The sequence below is a fragment of the Coturnix japonica genome, chromosome 2, assembly GCF_001577835.2.
Source record: "Coturnix japonica isolate 7356 chromosome 2, Coturnix japonica 2.1, whole genome shotgun sequence".
NCBI lineage: Eukaryota > Metazoa > Chordata > Aves > Galliformes > Phasianidae > Coturnix > Coturnix japonica.
In genome coordinates this window covers 33,987,270-34,010,942 of record NC_029517.1, presented here as the reverse complement: position 1 = coordinate 34,010,942, position 23,673 = coordinate 33,987,270, and the positions used below count along the sequence as shown (strand labels likewise).

Sequence of the window (23,673 nt, the reverse complement as noted above, 5' to 3'; positions counted from 1 at the left end):
ATGTAAGATAAAGTACAAAGGAGAAAAACCAAACCAACCAACCAACTGAAACAAAAAAATCTTCAACACTTAGTAAAACTGAACAAAGTCTAATTAAAAAGTCTGGGGTAAAATTTTCAGCAGGAATGATGCCAGTTTATTCCAGCTGAGATTTCACCTGTTTGTACTAATTGGAATAGTGGATATTAGATAAAATTATTGTGAGATTACAGAATAAACAGATAAGATGTGATGTCTGAAGTTATTTAATTTTTAGTGTTAATTATTTATGCCTTAAGTATACACAGATCTATTAGTGAGAAAATATATCTGTTAAGGAAACAAGAATAGTTCTCATTAGAAACAGAACTGTCTGAGCCCAGAAGTGCAGTATCTACTTCATTCCAAAGACCGTGGTGTAATTAAGGAAGTCTGTATTGGCTAGACAAAACCTGCATGAAACAAAGAAAATATGCATAACAAATATCTTCTGTATTATATATTTCAAGCAATTAACAGCTTTATTTCAACATTAGAAGTCGTAAAGCATTTAGCATTGATGACTTCTTTTGGTCTTGGTTCACACAAAGATTTTGTACGCATATGCATTAAATTAACTGTATTCTCTCTAAGGAAATGGCCTTAGGAAATCTCCACGGGCATTATCTTAAGCTACAAATGTTTACTGGAGGGAAAATGAACTGTAACCTTTTGTATTTGTACCATTTATCACTTGTGCATTTTCACAAGCGCTTTAAATTTTAAGATAGCTAAGGTAGCTTTACATTTATTTCTTGATACAGATGTACAAAGCCTCTTCACTTGCTTTGGGTTTTAGTCCATCTCTGATTTAATCAAATGCCATCAAAGTTTGGGCACTATTATGTCTGAAGTTCAATTTTTCTCACATTGCCTTAAGTGAAAAGAACACCAATCACCAACAATGGCGGTAGAAAATTTATTGCAAGGGATGAGAAATCATTAGCAGCGCTGTCAGACCTTTCCCATTTAAGGAATGATTAAAATCTAAGCTTAATCTTTGCTGGATAAAAGAAATAGACAGGAAAACAACAAACAAACAAAAAAAGTGATGGGTCATTTTATGAAGGAGATTTTAAAAAAGAAGCGATCTTGCTGATCTTTCCCATAGTAAGAAAAGAGCACGTACAAAAAGATGATCAGGTTTAGAGAAAGTTAAAAGGAACTAAATGCTTCATACACCAAATAGTTAAACACAGACAAAAATTCAGTGTAGGAAAGCTCGAAGATAATTTAGCAAAATTAAAAAAGAATTAGAAATCACACTGGTCATGGCACCATCTAAGTTACCGCTGCAGAAGCTATTACTGCTCATGCTTCAACACACAGTCTGATCATTAGTTGTGGTTAGGAGGGAATTTCCTCTCAAGTATTACTGTGTGAATAAAGTGCTTTGAGGGAATTTTTCACTTTTCACTGAGCTGCTGAGCAATGAGCAGTCGCAGGCAACATATCAGACCGAATGGAGCGTGATTGTTTTTCTGCTGGAGAAAGACTATACCATCATTCTTTGTAGAGTTACAGATACATCAGATGAAAAAAGGACAGGGTAAGAGCATGTGTGACAGCTACCTGGAGCTATCGTTAATGACAGTATTATACTTCAGATAGCACAAAATCCGGACTGTATTCTTTATTTTTAAAAAGGAATTTTTGCCATTTACTTTCTAAAGTACATAAATCTGCTAATATTCTTATGCAGATAACTCCAGAAACTTTGCAGAGAAAAAAAGATAGTTAAACCTTTATTCTATAGCTGTGTTAATCTTTTTAATGATGTCTTATGAGTTCTGAAAGGTGTAAATCTCAACATGTGAAATGCCTATATGCTCCTGAACAACACTCTTCTACCCATAAGGTGTTGTCAATGTGCAACTTAAAGGAGCAAAGGTTCAGGCCAAAACAAATAGTAATCCCAATCCATGCAACTTCTCCCTGCACACATCATTAGAAAATACTAAGATCCAAGAAGATGCTAAATCTAAGGTACAACAAGCACTGCTCCAAAAGTAATGCCTCCCATTTTTATATGTAGACCCACAACATCAGAGGTGGATGTTGGTGGTATGGCTGTAGAAACTGAACCTTCCCACCAACATTTCATTACATGCAGTTGCTGTGCAGCAGTTGGCAGCCAAGGGGCAGTCTGACAGAATGGCATCTGACATGGAAGTGCAGATGAAGCATATGAAGTGTGTGACTGAATTCCTCCATGTGGAAAAAAGCAGCACCCAATGACATTCATTGACGCTTGCTGAATGTTTATGGAGACCAAAGAGCGGACGTGAGCACAGTGAGGCAGTGGGTGGTGCATTTCAGCTGTGGTGACAGCAGTGTGAAAGGCAAGCTATGTTTCAGATGATCATGCACAGCTGTCACACTGCCAAATGAACAGCATTTCAATCAGTTCATCCACATGAATGGGAAGACAAGCAAGGAACCTTGTATGGAGGTGAATACTGGCTTCAAGGCATTGGAAATGATAGTGACAACACTGAAATATCACAAAATTTGTGCCAGGTGGGTCCCATGAATGCTCACACAAGAATAGAATGAACACTGTAAGCAAGTATGTCAGGACCTATTAAATCAACACGAGGCTGAAGGTGACAGTTTCCTGGACAGCATCTTTACCAGTAATGAGACATAGTGCCACAATCACGAGCCAGAGACAAAATAACTGACAACATATGCATTCCCCACTGAAGAAAAAGTTTTAGATGCAGACCTCAGAGCGTAGAGTGATGTGCACTGACTTTTGGGATAGGAGAGGGGTGATCTCTCTGGATTTCCCAGAAGCCAGACAAACTATGAATTCCGACTGCTACATCTCAGTGCTGACTGAGCTGAAGGCTTGAACTTCCAGAGTCAGACCAAAGAAGATGGCAACCTTCCTCTTGCAACATGATAATGCCAGGCCCCATTGAGAACTGTGGAGCACATTGCCAATCTTGGCTGGACTGTCCTACCACACCCACTGTATAGTCTGGATTTGGTACCTTCTGACTTTCATCTGTTTGGGCCAATGAAAGATGGACAGTGTGATCACCTCCACTGGCACAGATTTTTACCAGTGCGGCATGCAGGCTCTTGTTCATTGCTGGCAAAAATGCATAGCTAATGGTAGCGGCTCTGCTGAAAAATAGTATTTCATAGCTGAGAACTGACTCTATCAAACAGTCTTATTGAGCTTTTGTATCTGTTGTAGTTTCCATGGAAATAAATAGGCGACATTACTTTTGGAGCGACACACATATTTCCATGAGAACTACTCAGGGGATGAGAGTTCACAATTTTTTTTTTCTGCTGTTCCAATAGTCCCCACAGTTATGAATTGATGCTGTGGGACTCAGTCCACCAGTAAGAACAAAATATCCCCGAGGGCATTTGGGCCGGGTTGGATGGGGCCCTGGGCAACCTGATCTAGTACTTGATCTAGTGATTGGCAACCCTGCCTGTGGCAGAGGGGTTGGAACTTGATGATCCTTGAGGTTCTTTTCAACCCAAGCCATTCTGTGATTATATGATTCTATGAATATCTCATAACATTTTTATCAGTTTTATGGCAAAGCAAATTAATTTTCTTTCAATTCTTATCTATGGATAATTTTCATAATGTGCTCCTGCATTTCTTGCATTTGCTTAAGTTTCATTTTATGTTTATACACACATAGCTGTATATGTTTAACAGTTATGGGTGTACATGTCCACAAGTCTATAAAGATCAGCTGCAGAAAAAGTCTGTTGTTTCCTGATGGTGCAGAGAGTCCTGGTGGGACTCTGACATGCCTAAATCCCCCAGGGAGTACTGAAAAACCTGCTGTTTGTCTGCCTGCATCTAAATGCCTGTGACATATTGGTGCTGTGTAGGAGGAGCTGCACATGATTCAAACCATAGTGTAGTAACTGATATAGTATACATGCTATAGTACAGTACAGATGGCATACTACAATATCTTTTAAAGGGAATGGCAATAATCAACTATCTTGGATTTGTAAATATCACCTCTAGAATATATGATATAATCAGTGCTCTAGAATATATGATATAATCAGTCCATATATGCACATATTACTTCAATAACTGTATAGCAGGTTCTGGAGAAATAGCATGAGAACATGAAGTATTTAAAGATAAATAGGTACGTTAGGCAAAAAGAGCTTTGATGCAGCAGGCAGGATAGCTTTGCTCATGTGATTGAAGTGGATGCTGATGAGTTTTACCGAAGCCAATCCTGTTTTGGGTGTTGTCAGTCTACAGTCACAGAGAGCAGAACTAAAATGATCAGTTTAGTGCTACATTTACTTTCCATGATACATTAGGATAACTTATTATGGCCTTTATGTATGTCATGCACATATCCACTCTGCTTATAATCCAGAGACACCAATACAGCAGAGTGACCACATGCTACCTTTGTATTTCTTAAGAAAAAGCCTCAGGAGCGAGCTAATATCATCCAGAGATGTCTCAAGATAGAGACTTCTAAGAGAGACAGAAAGCTCACGCTGAAACTTAAAACCTAATAAAAACATTACTCTGTGAACTGATTCCTAACTGCTCTTTTATCATCTCTTATTTGTTGCCACGTTTGACTGACAAGGAATAGATTTTTTCCTGCTCGAGACACAAAGAGAGTATTTTTCCATTGTGCTGAAACAGTCTAGGAACCATCCCATTTCCTGATAGTATATAAACTCTGAAGAAAGGGGAAAAATAGCTCCAAGCTGAGGAATATAAATAATCTCAGACAACAGAACAATTTTATTGTTTACATGGCCCTCTGCTGCTTACAAAAGGGGTATGTGGCAAAACAAGACTATTTTGTTGTAAATCCTATGGCACTATTCTATGGCAGCACAGCTGGTAGCCTGCAAGTACCAGAGGAGAATTAAAGCATCAGGGCTAAGCCAGCCTCATAAAATTGAACAAATCAAATATTGTTTTGCCAATTTCTAAGTATTTCACTCATTTCCTGGAATACTCACCACATTTGACATATGTACTCTAACATATTCTGGGTTACTGCGGGAGTATTTAGGATTTTCCCATTTTCTATATGACTTGACAAAGGTGCTCTAAAAGGAAATGTTGCTCCATCACAAAGCAGTACAAAATATGTTTAAGCACGGGGAAAACTGGAAGTGCTTTTGATAAACTGAACAGAGCTGTTTAGCTGCCAACTGAGAAGGAGAAAAAAAACAACAAACAGAGATTTGATTGTTAAGTAGATTTTGATAGTATCAAAATGTGCAGATTATGGCTTTAAGGGAAAAAATTACTTGAATGAGGAAAATGAGAAGTGGCTCATCCCTTGAACTTGCTGTCATCCAGAGTTTCTACATTCACTTCACAACTTGGGGTGAGGGATTGGAAGGAATGATAATTGGGAAGCCTAAAAAATTGCAGAAGGAACATCTGACATGAACCGGCACTGACACAAAGCAGCCTCTGCTATGGAGGAGCACCAGATGAGAACAAACACCATACACACTTCCTAAAAAGCCCAAATATAGAGAAGCAGAGTAAAAAACACCACCTCCAGTCTGCCGAGCAGTGAGGGGCATGGACCTGTTCCTCATTACCCGGGGCTGGGTAGCTATTTTAAAGTTGGAACATGGAAGCCAAACTGCAGAGCTGTGACCACAAGGCAGCCAAATCCTTGCTCAGAGCCAAACACTCCAGCATGGAACAGATTTTATTTTTACAGCTATGTTACATTTTCCTTTATTAAGCTGACTTAGATTTATTTTTAAACTTTTTTTTTTTTTTTTTTTTTTTTTGGGCAGGCAACTGCTTTCAGAACTCAGCAACTCTGAAAATAGATCTTTTTGTTGGTAGAGTAGGCACCTATTAGACTATTAAAATGTGTGCTGGTATGGCTGGAGCTTAGAGGCTGAATAAAGGAGATATTCCTGTGGAATCTAAAGCACTGATAGATGCTCACTTTATAATCAGCCACAGCAGTGCAGGATGTTACTGCCCCTGCACCAGGGGTGACCACCCCGAAGTGGCATCAGGAGAATGGAGCATGTCCATGGGTATCACACTGAAGTCTGGCAATCAAGGTCATGATGGATGGGTTTTCCTCAGAGGTTTCAATTGAAACCACTTGACCAGAGAAGGGAAATTCTCAGCTGGCTGGCTGTGGTCTGCCAGTGCCTACCTGCTACATACCAGTGCCAATTGGTAGTGATGGAGTAATGAGGCTTAATTTTTCTAACCAATATGACAAATCCTCTATGTAGGCACTCAAACCTTTCCAAACAGCGAGTCTGCATAAACTATGTGTAAAACTTTAGGGAAACAACAAAGGAAAAAAAGAAAAAAGGATATTGAATTACCTCCCGTTTCTAGTTCCAGCAACATCATGGCTGGTAAGGGTGCTAATACTTTTAGCAGAAGATATTTAGGCAACCTAAATCATGCCAAACCGCACGGTGAGTTTATGGTTGCAATAGAAAAGCAAAAATAATGTTATCTGCAACTGCTAACTATAACAACCCTGTGATGAAAACAATCAAGTTTCTGAGAAATATAAAGGCAAAACATAAGGATGACTCATACAAAGAAAGCTTGAAAGCATGTCTCATGTCCCTAGGTGAGATGAGTAAGGATCCCCTAACCCTAGGATGTTGCTTGACTCTGCTCATCAAACTTAGATAAATGTAAGTCATTGCACGGTCATGTTACTCAGTGTGGGTTAACAAAGTATGAAACCATCCACTAAAGCCTTGACTCATGGCAATACTTGTAAAAATCAGCAGGCGTGTGTCTAATGGAGGTATTATATTTGAGTACCACAACATGCATTGAAAAGCCTTTAAACATCAGCAGTCTGTTTTTCAGACATGCTGAGTAACTGCAGCTCCTATAAAAATTGATGGGACTCACATGAAAGTAAAGCAGTGGTATCCTTCCAGCTCATTTACTTCTATATGTATGCTTACTATTGAGTACATGCATGCTTTCATCTGAAACTACATTCACAGCAAATTTTAAGTCTGTGATTGAACAATGCCTTACATTTTCTGGAGTATTTAAAGAGTAACAGGGGACAAGCAGCTTTACACTGCTAACATAAAATGCTGTTGCATCATCTAGGAGTAGAGTCACAACAACTAACCTGGCTAGTGGTAAGCCCAATTAAGTGGTTACTGCTGTCAGTTTGCTCACTGCCTTTGCAAAACGTTAATCCTTTCTCTCTTCCTCCCCTCCTTCCTTTTCCTTCCTCCCTCCCTCCCTCCCTCTCTTCCCCCCTCCTCACCCCCCTTTTCCTCCGTCCCTTCCTCCCTTCCTTCCTTCCTTCCCCATTTGTTTCTTCCTTCCTTTCTTCCTTTGTTCCTTTTTTTCTTTTCTTCCTCTCTTACTTTCTCTTCCTCTCTTTCTCTTTCTCAAATTTCCATGCATCAGTTAAATCTAGAAATTTGGCAGATGTTTCTAAAGAGCAAAGAAAGAGAGGCTCTCATGCGGCCTTTCATTAGTTATTTCCATTACAGTGGCCAGCTGAGTGTTTAATGGAACTGGACACATTTTGGGGAAAAAAACTACCATGGTTGCTTACAGCCTTGAGTTATCTCTTTTCCTGCTCTGTTCTGTACCACAATACAAACCTTGATCTGCAAGGAGGAGATTCTAAGTGCCCAAATGAGACCATGGGGCACAGCCTGTACTATAGTGACTAGTGGCGACAGCAACATTGAGGCATCAGGTTCAGTTTTCCTGATACAGAATGCCAATGGGGCAATCAAGGGATAAAATTCTCACTGGCGCTGGAACTCTAACGTGGAAAAAATGGTATGCAAGTAGAAAACATTGACAAAAAAGCAAGGGAGATTTAGCAGGTCTTGTTCTAATGTCCTAATCAAGGCTTAGCCATGTGTTATTAAGCAGATGTGGTTTGATGTTAGACTGTTCAGACATCAGGGATAATCAGGCCAGCAAAGTTCAAATTTTGCATGTGTGAAAAAGGAGGCCATGCACAGGAAAAAGTTCCATTGCAGTCTCGTCAGTGGTTCAATTTATTTTCTCTGAAGCATTTGCAAATGAAAATTTTCCATATGACTTGAGAACCTCTGGCAGGGTTGTGATGGGAATGACCAACTGAGAACAGTAAACATGTTAACCCAGCTCATCATCATCAGCTGTCTAAATATAAAAATAATTAATTTGTTTTTGTACTTCAAGTTCTGTAAAAATGCAAATCCACAGGGGCCATCTGCACTTTAAAGCTATTTTGGATTAAGGTAGTGTGGGAATTTATACTCCCCAGGCTACTCTTCCATACTTAATGCACAGTTGACTTTTGCTCCAAGTAAGACAGATTTTCCTGACTTAATACATTTTCAAAGAAGGAGGGTATACACATGGAGTTACTCTGGAATAACTAACTGCCCATGCAGGCAAGCCCTAGCAGCTAACACTGAAGTAAATACGCTCATCACTCAAGCACACAACCTACAAGCTCTTACTCACACACAGCTTTATGCAGATGAAGCCATATATCAGGTTTCGTAGGGCTTCTCATGCACATGCCAAAACGTTTACAGGACTGGGGCCCTGCTTTGAAGGAAGAGAGGTGTGCTATGCCCCAGAGTACCACCTTAAAGAGAAGCACTAATCCCCAGACTGAATGCTAGTGCATCCCATCATCTCTCCCATCTCTCTGATATCATTCCAGTTGGCTCTCCTGCACTCACAGATAATTCACACATGTTCGCTCATACACAAACACTACAGCACCCCTTCCCCCCACAAAAAAGTCAGCCAGCTGTTACAAAATTCAAGACATTTCATTAACACAGTTTACTGCCTGATAGTGCCAAGCAAAATAGAGACAATTAATAACAATCAGGACTGAAGGGACTGAGACAGCTTATAAGTAAAAGATTGTATGAGTTGTTTAAAAAGGACAAACTAGCTCCTGCCTTGAGTGATAGGAAACAAAGGACGGTGATGTATAACCACGGAGGAAAGAGACTCTCTCAATGTCTTTTGTAGATGACTGTGTGAATGACAGAAGCGGCAGGGGCAAATACCTCTTTTCATTTGCTCAGCCTGCTGGAGAAGAATAGCAGCTCTTGCCAACGAAGCTGCAGCTGTGCTCCAGCTCAGTTTAATCACCGTGTATGACTGAGGGTTAATTAGCTGCCATTCTTACTGCTATTTGTTGTTCTAATGAAGATTTGCATAAATGTAAGGCTAGGGGGTAACTGATACTTTATTCTTCACTTCAGAGGGGCTTGGGGGTGGAAAACTTACCAGTCCCAAGTGTTTATGTTTGTGGAAGACTCAGTGTTTCCTTTCCATTTGACCTGATCTACTTCTGACTGATGAATGGTGAACAAAGAGTTCAAAGTTGCTTATCAAATTGAGATCCCTGTTAGGCTGCTGCCTTTAAAATGGGGCAGATCAGCACAATGAAGAGAGGACCTGGTGATTAGAAAATCACTCCCAGCTGATAGAGAGCAAAATATATGCATATATATTTCCATGTGTATATAGATACACGTGTATGTGATATGTATATGTGTTATGTATCTCAGTGACATATAGAGATCAGTGATACCTACGTATAGAGATCAGTGATACCTATATCTATCTATCTATCTATCTGTCTGTCTGTCTTTCTTTCTACCTATCCAACTACCTACCTGCCTATCTACCTACCTATGTTCTGGGTGGATGGTATGACATGCTAATGATACAATTTCATAAAAATGAGTGGGACAAACCAGAACAGGCTCTAGCATATTAGGTAATACACTGAAAATTAAAAAGCCTTCTGTTGCACATCACTAAAATTTGAAGTTCATTTTTTAATATAAAAAAAAATGTATCTAACTCAAGGCAAGTAGTCTCAAAGGAAGGCAAAAATGACTCTGTTGTTCAGATACTGCTATCAGCTCCTCATAGGAGGGGAACTAGCAAGTAAAGAAATTACATTCTCTCCTCACCTCCCCCAAAATAGTGCAAATTTTAACAAGACACAGCAACAAACCCTACAACCACTTTGTATTTACAGAGTGCATTTAAATTGAAAATGACATGTCATAAAATTCTTTTATTTACTACAGACATGACAATGTTTATAGCCACTAACCAAAAAAACTGAAAGGTAACTACCAATTTTTAGAATGTTAATGTGGTACACATGATAATATCTTATACAGCTTTCAGTGTTCATCTCAACTATTTGCTCAGTTAGCACTGCTGTTTGACAACATCTGTAAACTGGTCTAAGGGAAAGAAAATGCCTGAGAGATCAGAGATGGTAAATTTCTAAGTTTCAAACCACTGTTTGGGACTGGTAAGCTTTCAAGGCACTGATTTGCCCCTAAAACAGGTGAGTACAACTGAATCCACATCTATTTTCAGTTTCTCACTCACAACACAGCTTTGCTATTAACTTCTGAAATGGTTGTATTTGCTAATAGACAGCTACTGATTTTGCCACAGTGACTCAGCAGGCAGCTCTTTACCTGGTCTCTAAGACACCTGAGCAAATATCTGTTTCCTATCTTTATGTACGTGACCACTCCACCTGACTGCACACAGGCACCTCTGCACAGGTTGGGATGGGCACTACAAGCAGTCTGTCTTCTGTAGAGGCATGCAGAGAGCATCCAGCACTCCAGAAATAAACGTATCTGAAACGGTACCACAGCACTCCTCTATAGCTCCTCAACACCTCTGGCTCTCAGATGGAAGGAACACTGCAGTAATTAATGCTACACACAGTAATGAACACACAAGGAAAAAGTGCAGCCAACTGCAATTGAAAGTTGACTTTCACTTTATCTGGAGCTCTGAAATAATTCAGACTTCTGCTACAGCGTGTGACTCAGCCCCTGATTACACAAGAATCTCACATTCCACACTTTGAAATGCACTTCTGTAGCCTTTTGGCTGGGGAGAAAAGTTCAGAAACAGGAAACCCAACGTTTTAAAACCTAGATAGTAATTAATCATAATACAACAAAACTAAGCATACAATAAAAAAACAAACTCAAGAACATTCAAGATGTGTAAACAGAGCTCTTATTTTTTCTTTATATGACTCTGTATACAAATTTTTGAAGGCTGCAATGAGAACCATTCATTGGCAAATTGATTAAGAGAAAATGGAAATTACAGATCTAGTGGTCAATTGCAGAAAACAAATCTAAAACAGCTGAGGGAATAGGTTAAGTGCTATGCGAGTTAATATGAATGACAGCTTGCTTTGACTGCTCATACAGGCTGTCCAGGATATTGAATAAACTTCATTTAAATTAATTTTCATTATTTGTAGATTCCGTGTTAGACATCCATCATTGTCGCCACTATTCATATTCTTTTCAGAGGCCATACTACCAGCATATTTAAATGAAAGCTTTCCTTTTCAATATTTATTAACTCATTTATCTTTCTTGGTACTAATGTCCTGGCACTAATTTACAAATTGGTGCCTACTACAAAGTATTTTCCCCTAATTAAACTTTCTGAATTAACAGATTTTTATTCCCAACTACTAAAAATACAAGAGGTCTTAATATCACATTTTCTTTCTTTACTGTGCTTCAATTTTAATTAATTTGAGACTTAAATTTTGGTCTTTTTTAAAAAGCAGAGCAGAAGAAGAGTGCACCAACCACATCCTAATCACTGACAGACTATGAACCGCAAAGGAATGCAAATGTATGAAAGTGAATTTGTCTTACCCGGGTTGCAGTCTGTGAGGAGGGAGCAGATGGAGAGGAGAACTTTAGAAATGGTTAATGCTGGACTCCAGTTGTCTTTTAAAATGTCCAGGCAGATGACGCCTTGGCTGTTAATGTTACAGTGATAGATCCTTGTCCGGAACGTTACCTAGAAAAGACAGCGTGTTGTCTAAGTGCAGCCATGTACAAGCCAATAATTACATGATTATTAAGCAATAAAAAATTGGCACAGGAGATCATTCTGCTTTTGTGTTTGAAATGTCAGTATCCTGTCAGTTCTGCTGTAGTGCTCAGGGTGAAGAGTTAGAAGAGGGTGGAAGGGGGGAAAGTGTTTTCAGTCTGGTTTTAGTTCTCACTGTTCTCCTCTTTTAGTAATAGACAATAAATTACATTAAACTCCTTGAGTCTGTTTGGTCATGACAGTAATTGTTGAATAATCTCCCTGCCCTTATCTTAACCTTTGAGCCCTTTTTCATCATCATTCTCCCCTTTTCCTTTAAGTAGAGGGAGTGAGAGAGCAGTTGTGAATTTCAACTGTTCATCAGGGTGAAGCCATCACAGTGCCCATTTTATAGATCATCCCAGCAGATCCTGTATATATCAAACTCAGGAGGTAACCACTTCTTTCAGCCTAGAATGACATGCTTCTCCTACAAGTGGAAGATATAGGCCTTTTATTTTTAAAGAATTTCAGCTATGAAAGTCTGCTCTGCTCTGTAGTTCAAACTGAGTACTGGGGCTACTGACAAGAAGGGAGAATAAAAACCCATTGCATTTTGGGGTCTCCATCAAGGAGACATGGTAGCTGTTCTACCTCTCATAAGAAAAACATCACACTAACACAGAGCAATTCTGTTTCTGATTAAATCAAGCAGCTTTGAGAAAATAATGGAAAGGAAGGTAATAGATTTCTGGTATCACAACATTACATCCAAGAATAAATGTGTTTTCTTGTAGGTACTTTTCCACATAATTCTGGGAAAACATTCCTGGAGCTCAGTGTCACAGACCAATGATCCATGTGATAAAGATCCCAGCAAAGCAAGTTCACCAGTTCATACATGCAGGTATGTCTAAAGGTATTGCCAATTGATAGGCAGAGGTTTTTCCCCTACATTTGTGGATGTTCTTATTCTTTTCTGACCTAAGTAAGTGCTTCACTTTGAATACCTTTATGAGAATGTAAAGTATTTCTGGCACAGTGAGATTAATTCATCTGAACACTACAGCCAACCTATTTTTTCTCCCACAAGAACTCCAAGCACGTCCAGCATTTGGAGTAAAAAAAAGGTTTTCTGTAAGAACAAGAAAGTAATATTTGGTGATAAAATGAAGTGCTCATCTATAAAGAGAAGTTACTATGAATTAGGAGTGCTACGAATGCACAGAAGCAGGGAACTGTCTTACACAAGGATCACGCCAAATGTGTCCATGAAGGAAGCTGGTATAAAGGAACTTCCTGTGAAGAATAGGTGATAGTTCATTAGGTCCCCAGACAGATTAACTCTAAGGTACTTGAGATATAACTGAATCAGGGAATATTTCACAGAAGGCTGTCCCACGACTCAGGCAACACTTTATCACCAGCTTAACTTTAAGGCAGCCTTGACCCAAGTGCAAGATTGCATACTGCTTTATTGAACCTCATGAGGTTCTCTTGGGCCCAATTCTCAAGCCTGTCTAACTCCCCTTGGATGGCATTCTGTCTCTTGGCTGTGCTGACCACCTCACACAGCTTAGTGTCATCCACAAATGTGGGGAGGGTGCACTTGACAATGTCAGCGATGAAGATATAAAAGAATATTGGACGCAGCACTGACCCCTGGGGGGACACCATTCATTGCTGATCTCCATCCCGATGTTGAGCCATTGACCACCACTCTCTGGACTTGATTCCACAGCCAGTTCTTTCTCCATCCAACAGTTCACTTATCAAATCCATATCTTTCCAATTTGGAGAGAAGGATGTGATAGGGTACTGCGTCAAAGGCCTTACTGCAGTCAAGACAGATGTCATCAGTGGCTCTTCCCTTGCCCAATGATGCAGTGACACCATCATAAAATGCCACTAGGTTGAATTGAGCAGGACTGGCCTTTGCTGAAAGGATGCTGGTTCTTCTATATCACCTCCCTGCCTTCCATGTGCCTTAGCACAACTTCCAGGAGGATCTGTTCTATGATCTTCCCCAGCACAGAGGTGAGATGGACAGGTCACTAGTTCCCAGGATCATTTTTATGCTTCTTAAAAATGGGTGTGATGTTGCCATTTTTCCAGTCACCAGGGACTTCAGCTGATTGTCATGACTCTTTGAAAGGGTAGATAACAGTAGAACAAAAGGAAATGGTTTTAAGTTGAAAAAGGCAAGATTTAGGTTGGATGTCAGGGGGAAGTTCTTTACTATGAGAGTGGTGAGGTGCTGGAAGAGGCTGCCCAGAGAGTTAGTGGATGCCCTGTCCCTGGAGGTGTTCAAAGGCAGCCTGGTCTATCATAGTATCATAGTATCATAGTCTTGTGCGGGTCCAGTATTAAATGTGGAGGTTGGTGGCTCTGCCTGTGGCGTGGTGGTTGGAGATTCATGATTCTTGAGGTTCCTTCCAACCCAGGCCATTCTGTGATTCGGTGATTCCGTGTGAGAGTTACTTGGTAACTACATCAACCAATTCCCTCAGAACTCTGGGATGCATCTCATCCCAGGACCTATAGTAAAGTTCTGCATGTGGTCATGAACCTGACCTTCACTTACAATGGGAGGGATGTTGCTTCCCCAGTCCCCTCCTTCCAAACCAATTGTTTGAGGGCTGTGTGATAAGCAGTTATCAGAGAGAGTGAAGGCAAAAAAAGCTGTTGAGTACCTCAACCTTCTCCTTGGCTGTTACCAGCTTGCCTGTCACTTAGTAGGGGGTTACACCCTCCTGAACTTTCCTTTTCTGGTTGAGGTAACTGCAGAAGCTTTTATTGAACTTGGCACCTCTTGATGATTTTAATTCAAGTTGGGCCTTGGCTTTCCTGACTCCATTCCTACACAGCCTAGCAGCTTCCTTGTGCTCTTCCCACAGTACCTGTCCCTGTTTCCACTTTCCAGAACATAGCTGGAAAAAAGTTTTTGCTTAATTACTTTTCCTGAAAAAAGTGTTTTTTCATCCTTCCATGAATAAAAAATTGAGGACTTTTTTCAGCAGTAACTGAATACACTGAGTAATTATATGTACGTGGTCTCATCAAATGTGAGGGAAACCCACTGAGTCCATTGCACAGATTAAATTATACTTTCAAATTATTTCAAGATAAGGGTCAGTTGTAGCTTGCTTAGGAGAATGCCATCAATTTGAGCCCATATTTTAATGTGCAACTGCTTTGTTATTTTAGAGGACAGACGAGTTGCCACATATTCTTTTTAAAGCAGCCAAGAAGGAACACTATGAATTTGACAGAACTCAGAGAGCCACTCAGATGAATGGAGGTAGTTCTTATCTTATTTATCTTATGTAAGCTGTTCAACTCCATTGACACATTAGGTTATTGGAGGATAAATGTAGTCAGGATTACATATGTTTGTAGTTGGAAGCCTATTCTTCACAAACACATTGATCTATCTTTTTTTTTTGTTTTTTTTCCTTCATCTTAAACTCATGACTCGGAGGAAGACACCCATTCGGGTAAGTGAGGATTGCTGCTTATCACTGACAAACAGGTCATCCGCTCACCAAACAAGTCAGTGCACTTGAAAATGACTATACAAATATACTGTGGCATTTTAACGACAGAATAAATACTGAAATTTTCAGAATTTCAAAAGACACTGTATGAATGATGGCTGTAACACACTGAGAACTGTGGATGGGGGGTGGGAGATCATGCTGCCCACAGGTGCTATAAAGCATGGCAGTACGTGTTGCCCAGGCCTCCTTGGCCATGGAGGAGAGACAACCCAGAAAAAGCAAATCCAAGTGTCAGATCCTGAACTGGCCCACAGATAATTTCCATGTCCTTTGGTGAACCAATATATACCCGCCTTCTGCCTGCCTCCCTACCCAGGCTATTTTGTGGAGAGATGCTGCAGTTGGTGCCAGAAGAGGTGACTGCCCTGTATAACTCCTCGGCTGCTGAGGAAGCCTGCAGGAAAACCATCATCTTCTTTCACCTTGCAAGTTCTTGCAGCGTCTGATGCACGGACTCAGATGTGAACGATCCAAATCATTTATTACAAGTTCTCACATCACTTATATACCTTCACAAGTTTTCTTTTTCTAGCTTTCCCATTCACCCCTACAACTTTCCTGTCCACCTTTACATGTCAACAGAGCATTCCACAAACTCTTCAAACATTCATGCTGGGTGCTTATCCAATCAGAGCCGTGAGCTGTTCTTTCTTCTTCTAGAGGTGTCCTTGGTTCTCATGCTGTTTATCTTGCTCCCAGCTGCTGCTCTGTACAGTCCTCCTTGTATTCCCACAAGTCCTGGCCTGGTGGTAGTTACACAATCTTAAATCTGTTGAAAAGGTCAAGCTTAGCAGCCCCATCCTATTTTCATATGGCAAAGAAGCAAAAGTAAGATGTGGGATAGCTGAGATGACATATTGCTTTCCTCATTCAGGCACTGCCTCAAATTGCATCTAATGTGGGAAACGCTGATGTGTAGCTTTCTGGATGCCGTGTTTGTCATATACACATTTTAAAGTTTTGCAAGGTCATCTCTATTATGTATGTATAGAGAAGTCAAGTGATAACATCATTCCAGGTTAGCTCCATTTTCTTTAATATGGTCATATTTTAACCTTTGATGCCACTTAAATGGTTCCTATAAAGGATGCATTCTAATTCCATTTACCCCCTAATGAAAACACCTAAACAATCCCATTCAGAGACTCAAGGGAGCGTGTGGGTGTATAGTAGGAGTTATTCTCAGACAATTGAATGGTAGAGGAGTAATTTATCTTTTTTTTGAAAGATAAGTGCTCTCTATGGATTTACTCTCTTTGATTCTGCAGTTTTTAGAGGATATCTCATTTTTTATTTTGAATAAAAGTTCAGGTCAGAGAAATGTGAATTATGGGAAATAAGGAAAAATAGAGCTATCTTCTGAAATTGTAGAAGTACTATAAAGAAGCTTTTGAAGGGTAATGATAAGGAACTTATTTCAGTTATGGAAGTAAATAACAACAAACTCATCTGTTTACCTACTGCTGAATGCCAAAACCTTCTGAGAATTGTAAAACAGAATTATACAAATAAAATAGTAACAAAAAAACCCCTTTGTATAGTCTCTAAGAAGAAAATGAGGTTATTTTTCTAAAGGAGGGAGAGGAAATGATTACAGAGAAAAGAAGTACATATAAAGCTATGACTGGCTTTTCATTGAGTGTAAGTTTTATGACAGAAAGACTGTTTACAAAACTGAGGAAGGTCAGAGTGAAATGGAATACACTTGAGTGACTGGAGTGAATTGATTGCATGCAGGACAAATTACTCCTGGATCTCTGAGTAATTTTGATCACTGGTTTTCCAACATGATCTAGTCTCAGAATCCGTCACTGTCTCAGTTTTGCTCCTAATGTTCATACGTTAGGTCTAAAGCCAAGAAGCCACCACGTCATTTGCAGCCATGAGGGTGACCAGCTTAACCTTTGGTGGGACTTGGAGGTAGGCATGTAAAAGCACTACAGCTCTGAAAGGGCCAACTCCACAAACACACCTTGTGCACTTTCAGACCTCACTGAATTTGTAGTTCCAAACTGTATCTAGAGGAAGAAATGTCTCTCCATTTTTGTGTATCAGCAAGCAAGGAACTACAACATACACTCAGGAACTGCATTATTCAGTCTGTTTTGGTTCAACTCCTATCCCCTGTTCTTCATTCTTCTCACTGAAGCTGAGTGACTGAGCAGGGACAGATTCAGAGTCCACAGGAGAATAAATGGAAACAAAACTCTTTTGCTTGGCCAACACTGGAAGCAGGACTGAGATCCCAGGGCTCTCATTCCTGCAGTTTTACAAAATTTCCTTTCACGCTCTTTCATTTCTTACAAGGGTGCAATCCTGCAGTCCTTCTTGAGATGAAACTTCTGTCTTTCTCTAATATTCCCCAGGAGTTCTGTTTTAATAAAACTGCAGTGGCACTACCTGAAGTGGAAGAAGTTGTACTGCATACAGAAAAGGTTATATATATATTAAAAAATACGATGCCCTTTATGATGATGTTCATGGAGCTCAGGAGGGAGTAAGAATTCTCATATCGGTTTGTCAGAGTTTATGAGCAATAGATTTGTCTGCTCAAACAGAAAGAATAATAAAAAACAAGAACAGGCCTGCACTCTTTAGTCATTTTAGAAAAATACTGTAAAGCAACCTAAGTGAACATTATTTACAGCTATGAGCGACACAATATCCGTGTAATAACCTTTGTGTTAATTAGCATCCTTAAATTTCTGACTGGGTGCACTTCATTTTATCTGTGCCCAGCACTGAGGCTGCCTTTTTATGACAGAATGATCCATCTCTGTTTTGCAGCTACAGATTAGTAGCATGCACACAAGCAATTGCTGGGATACTTAATGGATTATCACATCAAGTGTATAATAAATGACTGACCTCACGATACTCACTGTTTAAAGAGCAAGGTTTAAACATACGCCAAGAGATGAACTTCAGACAGTTCTTACAAAACTTTAGTTGGCAAAAAATAGTCACGGTTTAATACATCAAAGGGAAACATATGTGGTCAGTGTTAGCAGGAAATATTAACTCATAATTACTTTTGTTTGACCTACAGAAAAGTCTGATATGCAAACTATTCTGTGATTGCTGCAACAAAATGCATTGTGTGAGACAGTTAGTGAAAGTGATCATGATTTAAAAGGCATGTAATAGTATTCATATGAGGGAATCTTTTGCATTGTTGAAAATGAAACAGCATGCAATGCGAGTAATTATTCATTATATTCATGGTAATTATGAAGCTGAGTAACTACTCACCCTGTCTCAGGAAAAAAATATCAATATGAATAAGCACAGCAATGCTAAATGTGTGCTCTATAGAAATATACTTAGTTTACACACAGACATAATAGCAGAAAATGTGAAGGGGGATTTAAATGATCTCTGATGTACTCAAGAAGGCAAGTAAAAAAATTCCTAAACTGTACAGCTTTTTGAAAGCAAAAGAACAGCGTTAGAGAAAAAAAAGGAAATGAAAAACTGTCCAGGTTAGAGAGATTCAGAATTGAAACAATGCTGTAAGATGCAAAATGTCAAAAGCATTATCTGACAAAGTCAGTGTAAGTTTTATTAAAATGATTTCAGTTTAATCAGTGTAATCTTTACTATACTTAGTAACTACATATGGAAAGTCAGTAATAAAGTCTGTTTATAGGCAGCAACATTTTTAAGGACTTACTGCCCTTTTAACTTTTACAAAGCAAATCCTCCCTTACGTAGAATAAAACATTTAGGCTTTATTGTCCAAGACACACTTCCTCCCTGAGTTCCCCAAGTGCTCCTTTCCCTCAGAACTAACTTGATTTTTCATCTTCACAGTTTGTCTTCTTTAGTAATAACATAGATAAAACTCCCTTTCAGATCTATATACATGCATCTCTACTCATAAAAAAGGACAAGAAAGAGCAATGATGTAAGAAGTATTTTTACCTCATGAGCAGATTTTATGCAGTAGTGAGAATGTGTGCAATGTGATAGAACTACTTAGCTCCCAAAGCATTGGAAGACACTCCAAGGATTATTAAGTTCCAACAGGCAGAGCCACCAGCCTTCAGAAAGAAGGAAGATCTTTGTTGGCTAGAGTGATTTTCATCAAGACTAAACAAGTAAGTACAAAACAGTGATATAAATTAATATATTTAAGAGATAAATCCATTCATTAGAAGAAATGGCAATTCTACTAGGAGGGAATTCTCAGATATCTGAATTCAAAGGAAATCTCACAGATTTGCATGGTACCGTTCTATAAAATGTCTTGCATTTACTGGTCATAAAATATAGTTGTGGATGTCTTCCGGCCTTATGTGTTTCTTCCCTCCATGTCTCCATGATGCTGTAATTTGGGAATGCACTGAAGTTTCTGAAGGAGCACCTTGAGCTGACCCACACTGAGCTGAATAAGGCACAGCACTGCCTGCAGACACAAAGCCTATGATATACAGGGAGCATTACAGCAAGTGGTGATGAGGGGTCACCAGGGATAACAGTGACAAGAAGCCATTGTATTGAAAGGCTGGTCATGTTATGGGGAGGGCAAGAGAAGGCAGACTGAAGCCCTGCCTACAACAGAACTGAAGATATGGTACATAGTGGTGATTAGACAGCTTGGATTTAAGGGGACTGTGAGTTTGGGAGGCTCACATGTAAACTGTGTTAAAGGAGAGAGACGTAAATGAAAGTATGGGTCTGCCAGGTAAGATTTGTTTGAGCAATTTAGACTAGCAATATCAAGGAATGCTTATTTTTTTCTCATTTACCCAGACAAAGGTGTCCTTAACAGCCCGTCACTTACACACTAAGTGTGATAGAGGAAAGCAGAGAATAAAAGGAAGTGTCCATCATACACATAACTGAATTTATGAAATTGATACAAAGATTTTATCACGCCAGAAGGATTCCAAATAATGATATTTTGAGCATGGAGATTAGTGTTATACAGCAATTACATATAACAAACTGAAGAGATGTTTAATATTGCCATTAAGACCAGACTCTACACACCTTGTATATTATATTTACAAAGGGAAAAGACTCCCCGTGCAGTCTCAGAGTTAATTTAAAACAGCTAAGCTTTCAAATGCTGAGAACAATTTTTCAGTCATTTGATAGACATATGAGATTTACAGGGAGGAAATGGAGTTTTCTGTTATTTTAATTTTGATTTAGAGGTGATTTAGCATACTGCAGCTTTCAAGTCCTGTGAACCATTTTTCATTCAACTGAGATTAAAGTCCCCGGCAAGATTAATTGTAGAGTTGGGATTAAGAGATTTTATAAATCACTCAAATTAAAAAATAAAGCTAGCAGAACACTAGGATAATGATAGATATATCCATATTGTATCAGCTACAGCTAAATTGAATTGACACTGTAATAGACTGAACGCAGTCAAATATCTGTGTAGAAGTTATTAATGAAGATTATTCTTGATGTAAATGCAGACACCACTGCAGTGACAACTCTTGCGGGGAGTGTGCTCTTGTGGAGTGCCCATGGTTCTGCAAACAACTGTATGAAAAACTAAGCAAAGATTTCCTGGTCTGGCCAGACAGTATGCAGGATGACAGAATTATCACCCTTCCTTCAACAATTCTAGCTCCTATAATATTGCATTGTTAATTTGCCACAGTAGTTAAATTGTAGAAAATTTCTGGTCAAAAAGTTTGTATACTTATATATAATTGGCTAAATTCAATCTCTGAGCTTTAACAGGTGCTAAGTTCTGCACTTCAGTCACAAAAACATCCACCTACCTATGCAAGCTGTATATCCCATCCAAAACCCAAGAGACAGGGATGGAACGAGAGAGAGAGCTTTCCTCCATAAAAGTCAAGAAGAGAACTGTCTGAATCCATTAAGGAGGAAAGAAAGATAGCAGGAAAAAGAAATCTCAGAGATATTTTTACAAAGGGCTGAAGGGTTATTAAAGCATTGGAGAAATGCAAGGTTATTTCTTTGGCAGGCCATCTAAGCACTTTTCGTCATTTCTTTAAGTGGCTGCTTCGAATCAGCCGCAGCTTTCTTGATTCTAGAATTGGTTGCACTTTGAGGCAGACATCTCATTTTGGGGCTGAAGTGAAGCCTCCTTGCCCTATGACCAAGACTGAAATCCCACTAGCATTTGGCCTTTGGCAGAGATCATGTATGTATTATCAGCGTTTTGCAAACCCAGTGTGAGACCTGGGGCACTGCTGTAACGATGGAGCGGTTCTGCAGGTTGCCCGCTTCTTGGCTTGCTCAACTTATTCCCATGGAGTTACTGAAGCTTCCTTGCAGTGGAGGCCAGCCAGGATTTTTAACTGATTAGGGCATCCAAAAAAGCCAAAGTTAATTTGTCCATTCTCAGATGAGCTGTTCTAAAAGTCTTATTTTCTGGTTACACAGGGAAATCAAAGTTAGTCTGGGAAGGCAAAATGAAGCAAAATGCCATGAGTCTTCAAGGCAAACAGAGCTAAAGGGGCACTGAACTTTGCCTCAGAAAGCTGGGAGTCCAGTTTCAGAACAAGTTGAAAGACAGAAATAGACTGACTTCAAAGGGGAAAAATGAAAATCATGAGACCAAGTTACGCTCCAACCTACCACGTGGTATCGTCTAGTTTGTTGAAAAGAAAATTTTACTTTGATATTACGGTTATGGCTCAGCTTTAGAGAGACACTGACATAACAGGTGTCACTACAAAGGCAGATAGAAGGAAAACTGACCTTTAGGGGAAAGACTGAAGTGAAGACTGATGGTGGTGATGCTTGGGTGTACAAAGCCATGAACATAATAAAATGAGGCACATAGTGTAAGGAATAGAGATAAAGGAATAAAAACTGAAGAAAGCAGGTTAGCTATCATAGAATAATTAAATCAAAGAATGGCCTGGGTTGAAAAGGACCACATGATCATCTAGTTTCAACCCCCCTGCTATGTGCAGGGTTGCCAAATGAAAATGTCTTTGTGCATTCCCCTCATTCTCAAAAAACAGGTTGAAGCATCTTTTCTTCTTCATGCTCAAATTTGCTCTCAGATTTTTAATTTTAATCCATGTTTTCCAATATGAAGCAGATCAATATGGTCAGAATAAGCATCAACTCTGTTTATGAAAAGAATTTGGATCCTCTAGAAAATATGAAGATCTTTGTATAATATAAAACAAAAATATGGTTGCATCATTTTTTTAAAAAAATATAATAATAACAAACAATAAAGTACATTTATCCAGAATCCACTTCCAATATATTAATTTACTTTCTTAATTTAAAAATTATTTTTCACTTCCCAACATGCATTTAAAAATACACATGTATGGTAAGAGTATGCAACATCTCAAAATAGATTTGGAATAGGGCTTGTAGGAACACTTCTGCAGGTTTTAATACACTTTGGATTAGGCCCTTTAATAACAATAACTATGTGACACAGGCATTTGCCTTTGGAACCTCGAGCTGGGTCAAGTAATCACATCTGGGAAATACAGTTTCTGTTTCTTCCCTGGACTTCTGTGGTCACATTTTTAGTAGATCAGTTTTGACAGTACTCATTTAAATGTTTCCTTAGTTCCTGGTAAAAGAGGGATGAAAGTGGCCCACAGAAATCTCAGGAGGAATGTATGAATTCAATCATAGAAAGAAACATGAATTAAACCCTTTCTGCCATGTGCTGACATGGAGGTAACCTTGCCAACAGTTAGGGATACATTTAACGTCCTTCTCTGTATGTTCCACAGTTACGTATTTTCTCTCTAGTTTTCTTTCTTTGTCTTTATGTATATATACAGAAAAACTTTTTAGAGCCTTGAAGAGTGGGATATACTTAAGGAAATAATTCTAAGATTATTTACTCACATAACCTTAAGAACAATGATTTTAAAAAGAACCCCAAATATCACAAATCTCTGGTGAAGCAGAAGAGTTGCCAGCACACAGTGACACAGATAGCACTGTACAGTGATGCCATATGTTATATTCCACATAACCAGCACTTTTCTTTAGCTAGAAATAAGTGTTTTGAAAACCCATTTAGATACCATTTCCCAATGATACTGACTGGCAGTAGCTACTTTATGACCAGAAGCCATCTTTCCACACTGCTTTATTCAAGGGACTTCCCAGGTTATATAACCTGTGAATCAATTTCACAGTATCTGAAAAAAATGTGTAATGAAGTAGCAACAGTTTAAGATTTTCTACAGCGGGACTGAAAATAGGGGTTATTTATGACAGTGGCTCAAGTGAATAGAATAAGAATCTATG

General features: G+C 39.1%; 1 protein-coding gene across 3 annotated transcripts in view; it reads right to left on the bottom strand.

Annotated features, from left to right (window-relative positions):
* The window catches only part of LOC107309305 (ubiquitin-conjugating enzyme E2 E2), a 208,371-nt gene that overhangs the window by 12,315 nt on the left and 172,383 nt on the right, over positions 1-23,673 (bottom strand). For all 3 annotated transcript variants that reach the window (XM_015853993.2, XM_015853995.2, XM_015853994.2), the window contains one exon: positions 11,722-11,869. In XM_015853993.2, the coding sequence (XP_015709479.1) occupies positions 11,722-11,869 (148 nt within the window). The remainder of the gene's footprint in view (positions 1-11,721; positions 11,870-23,673) is intronic.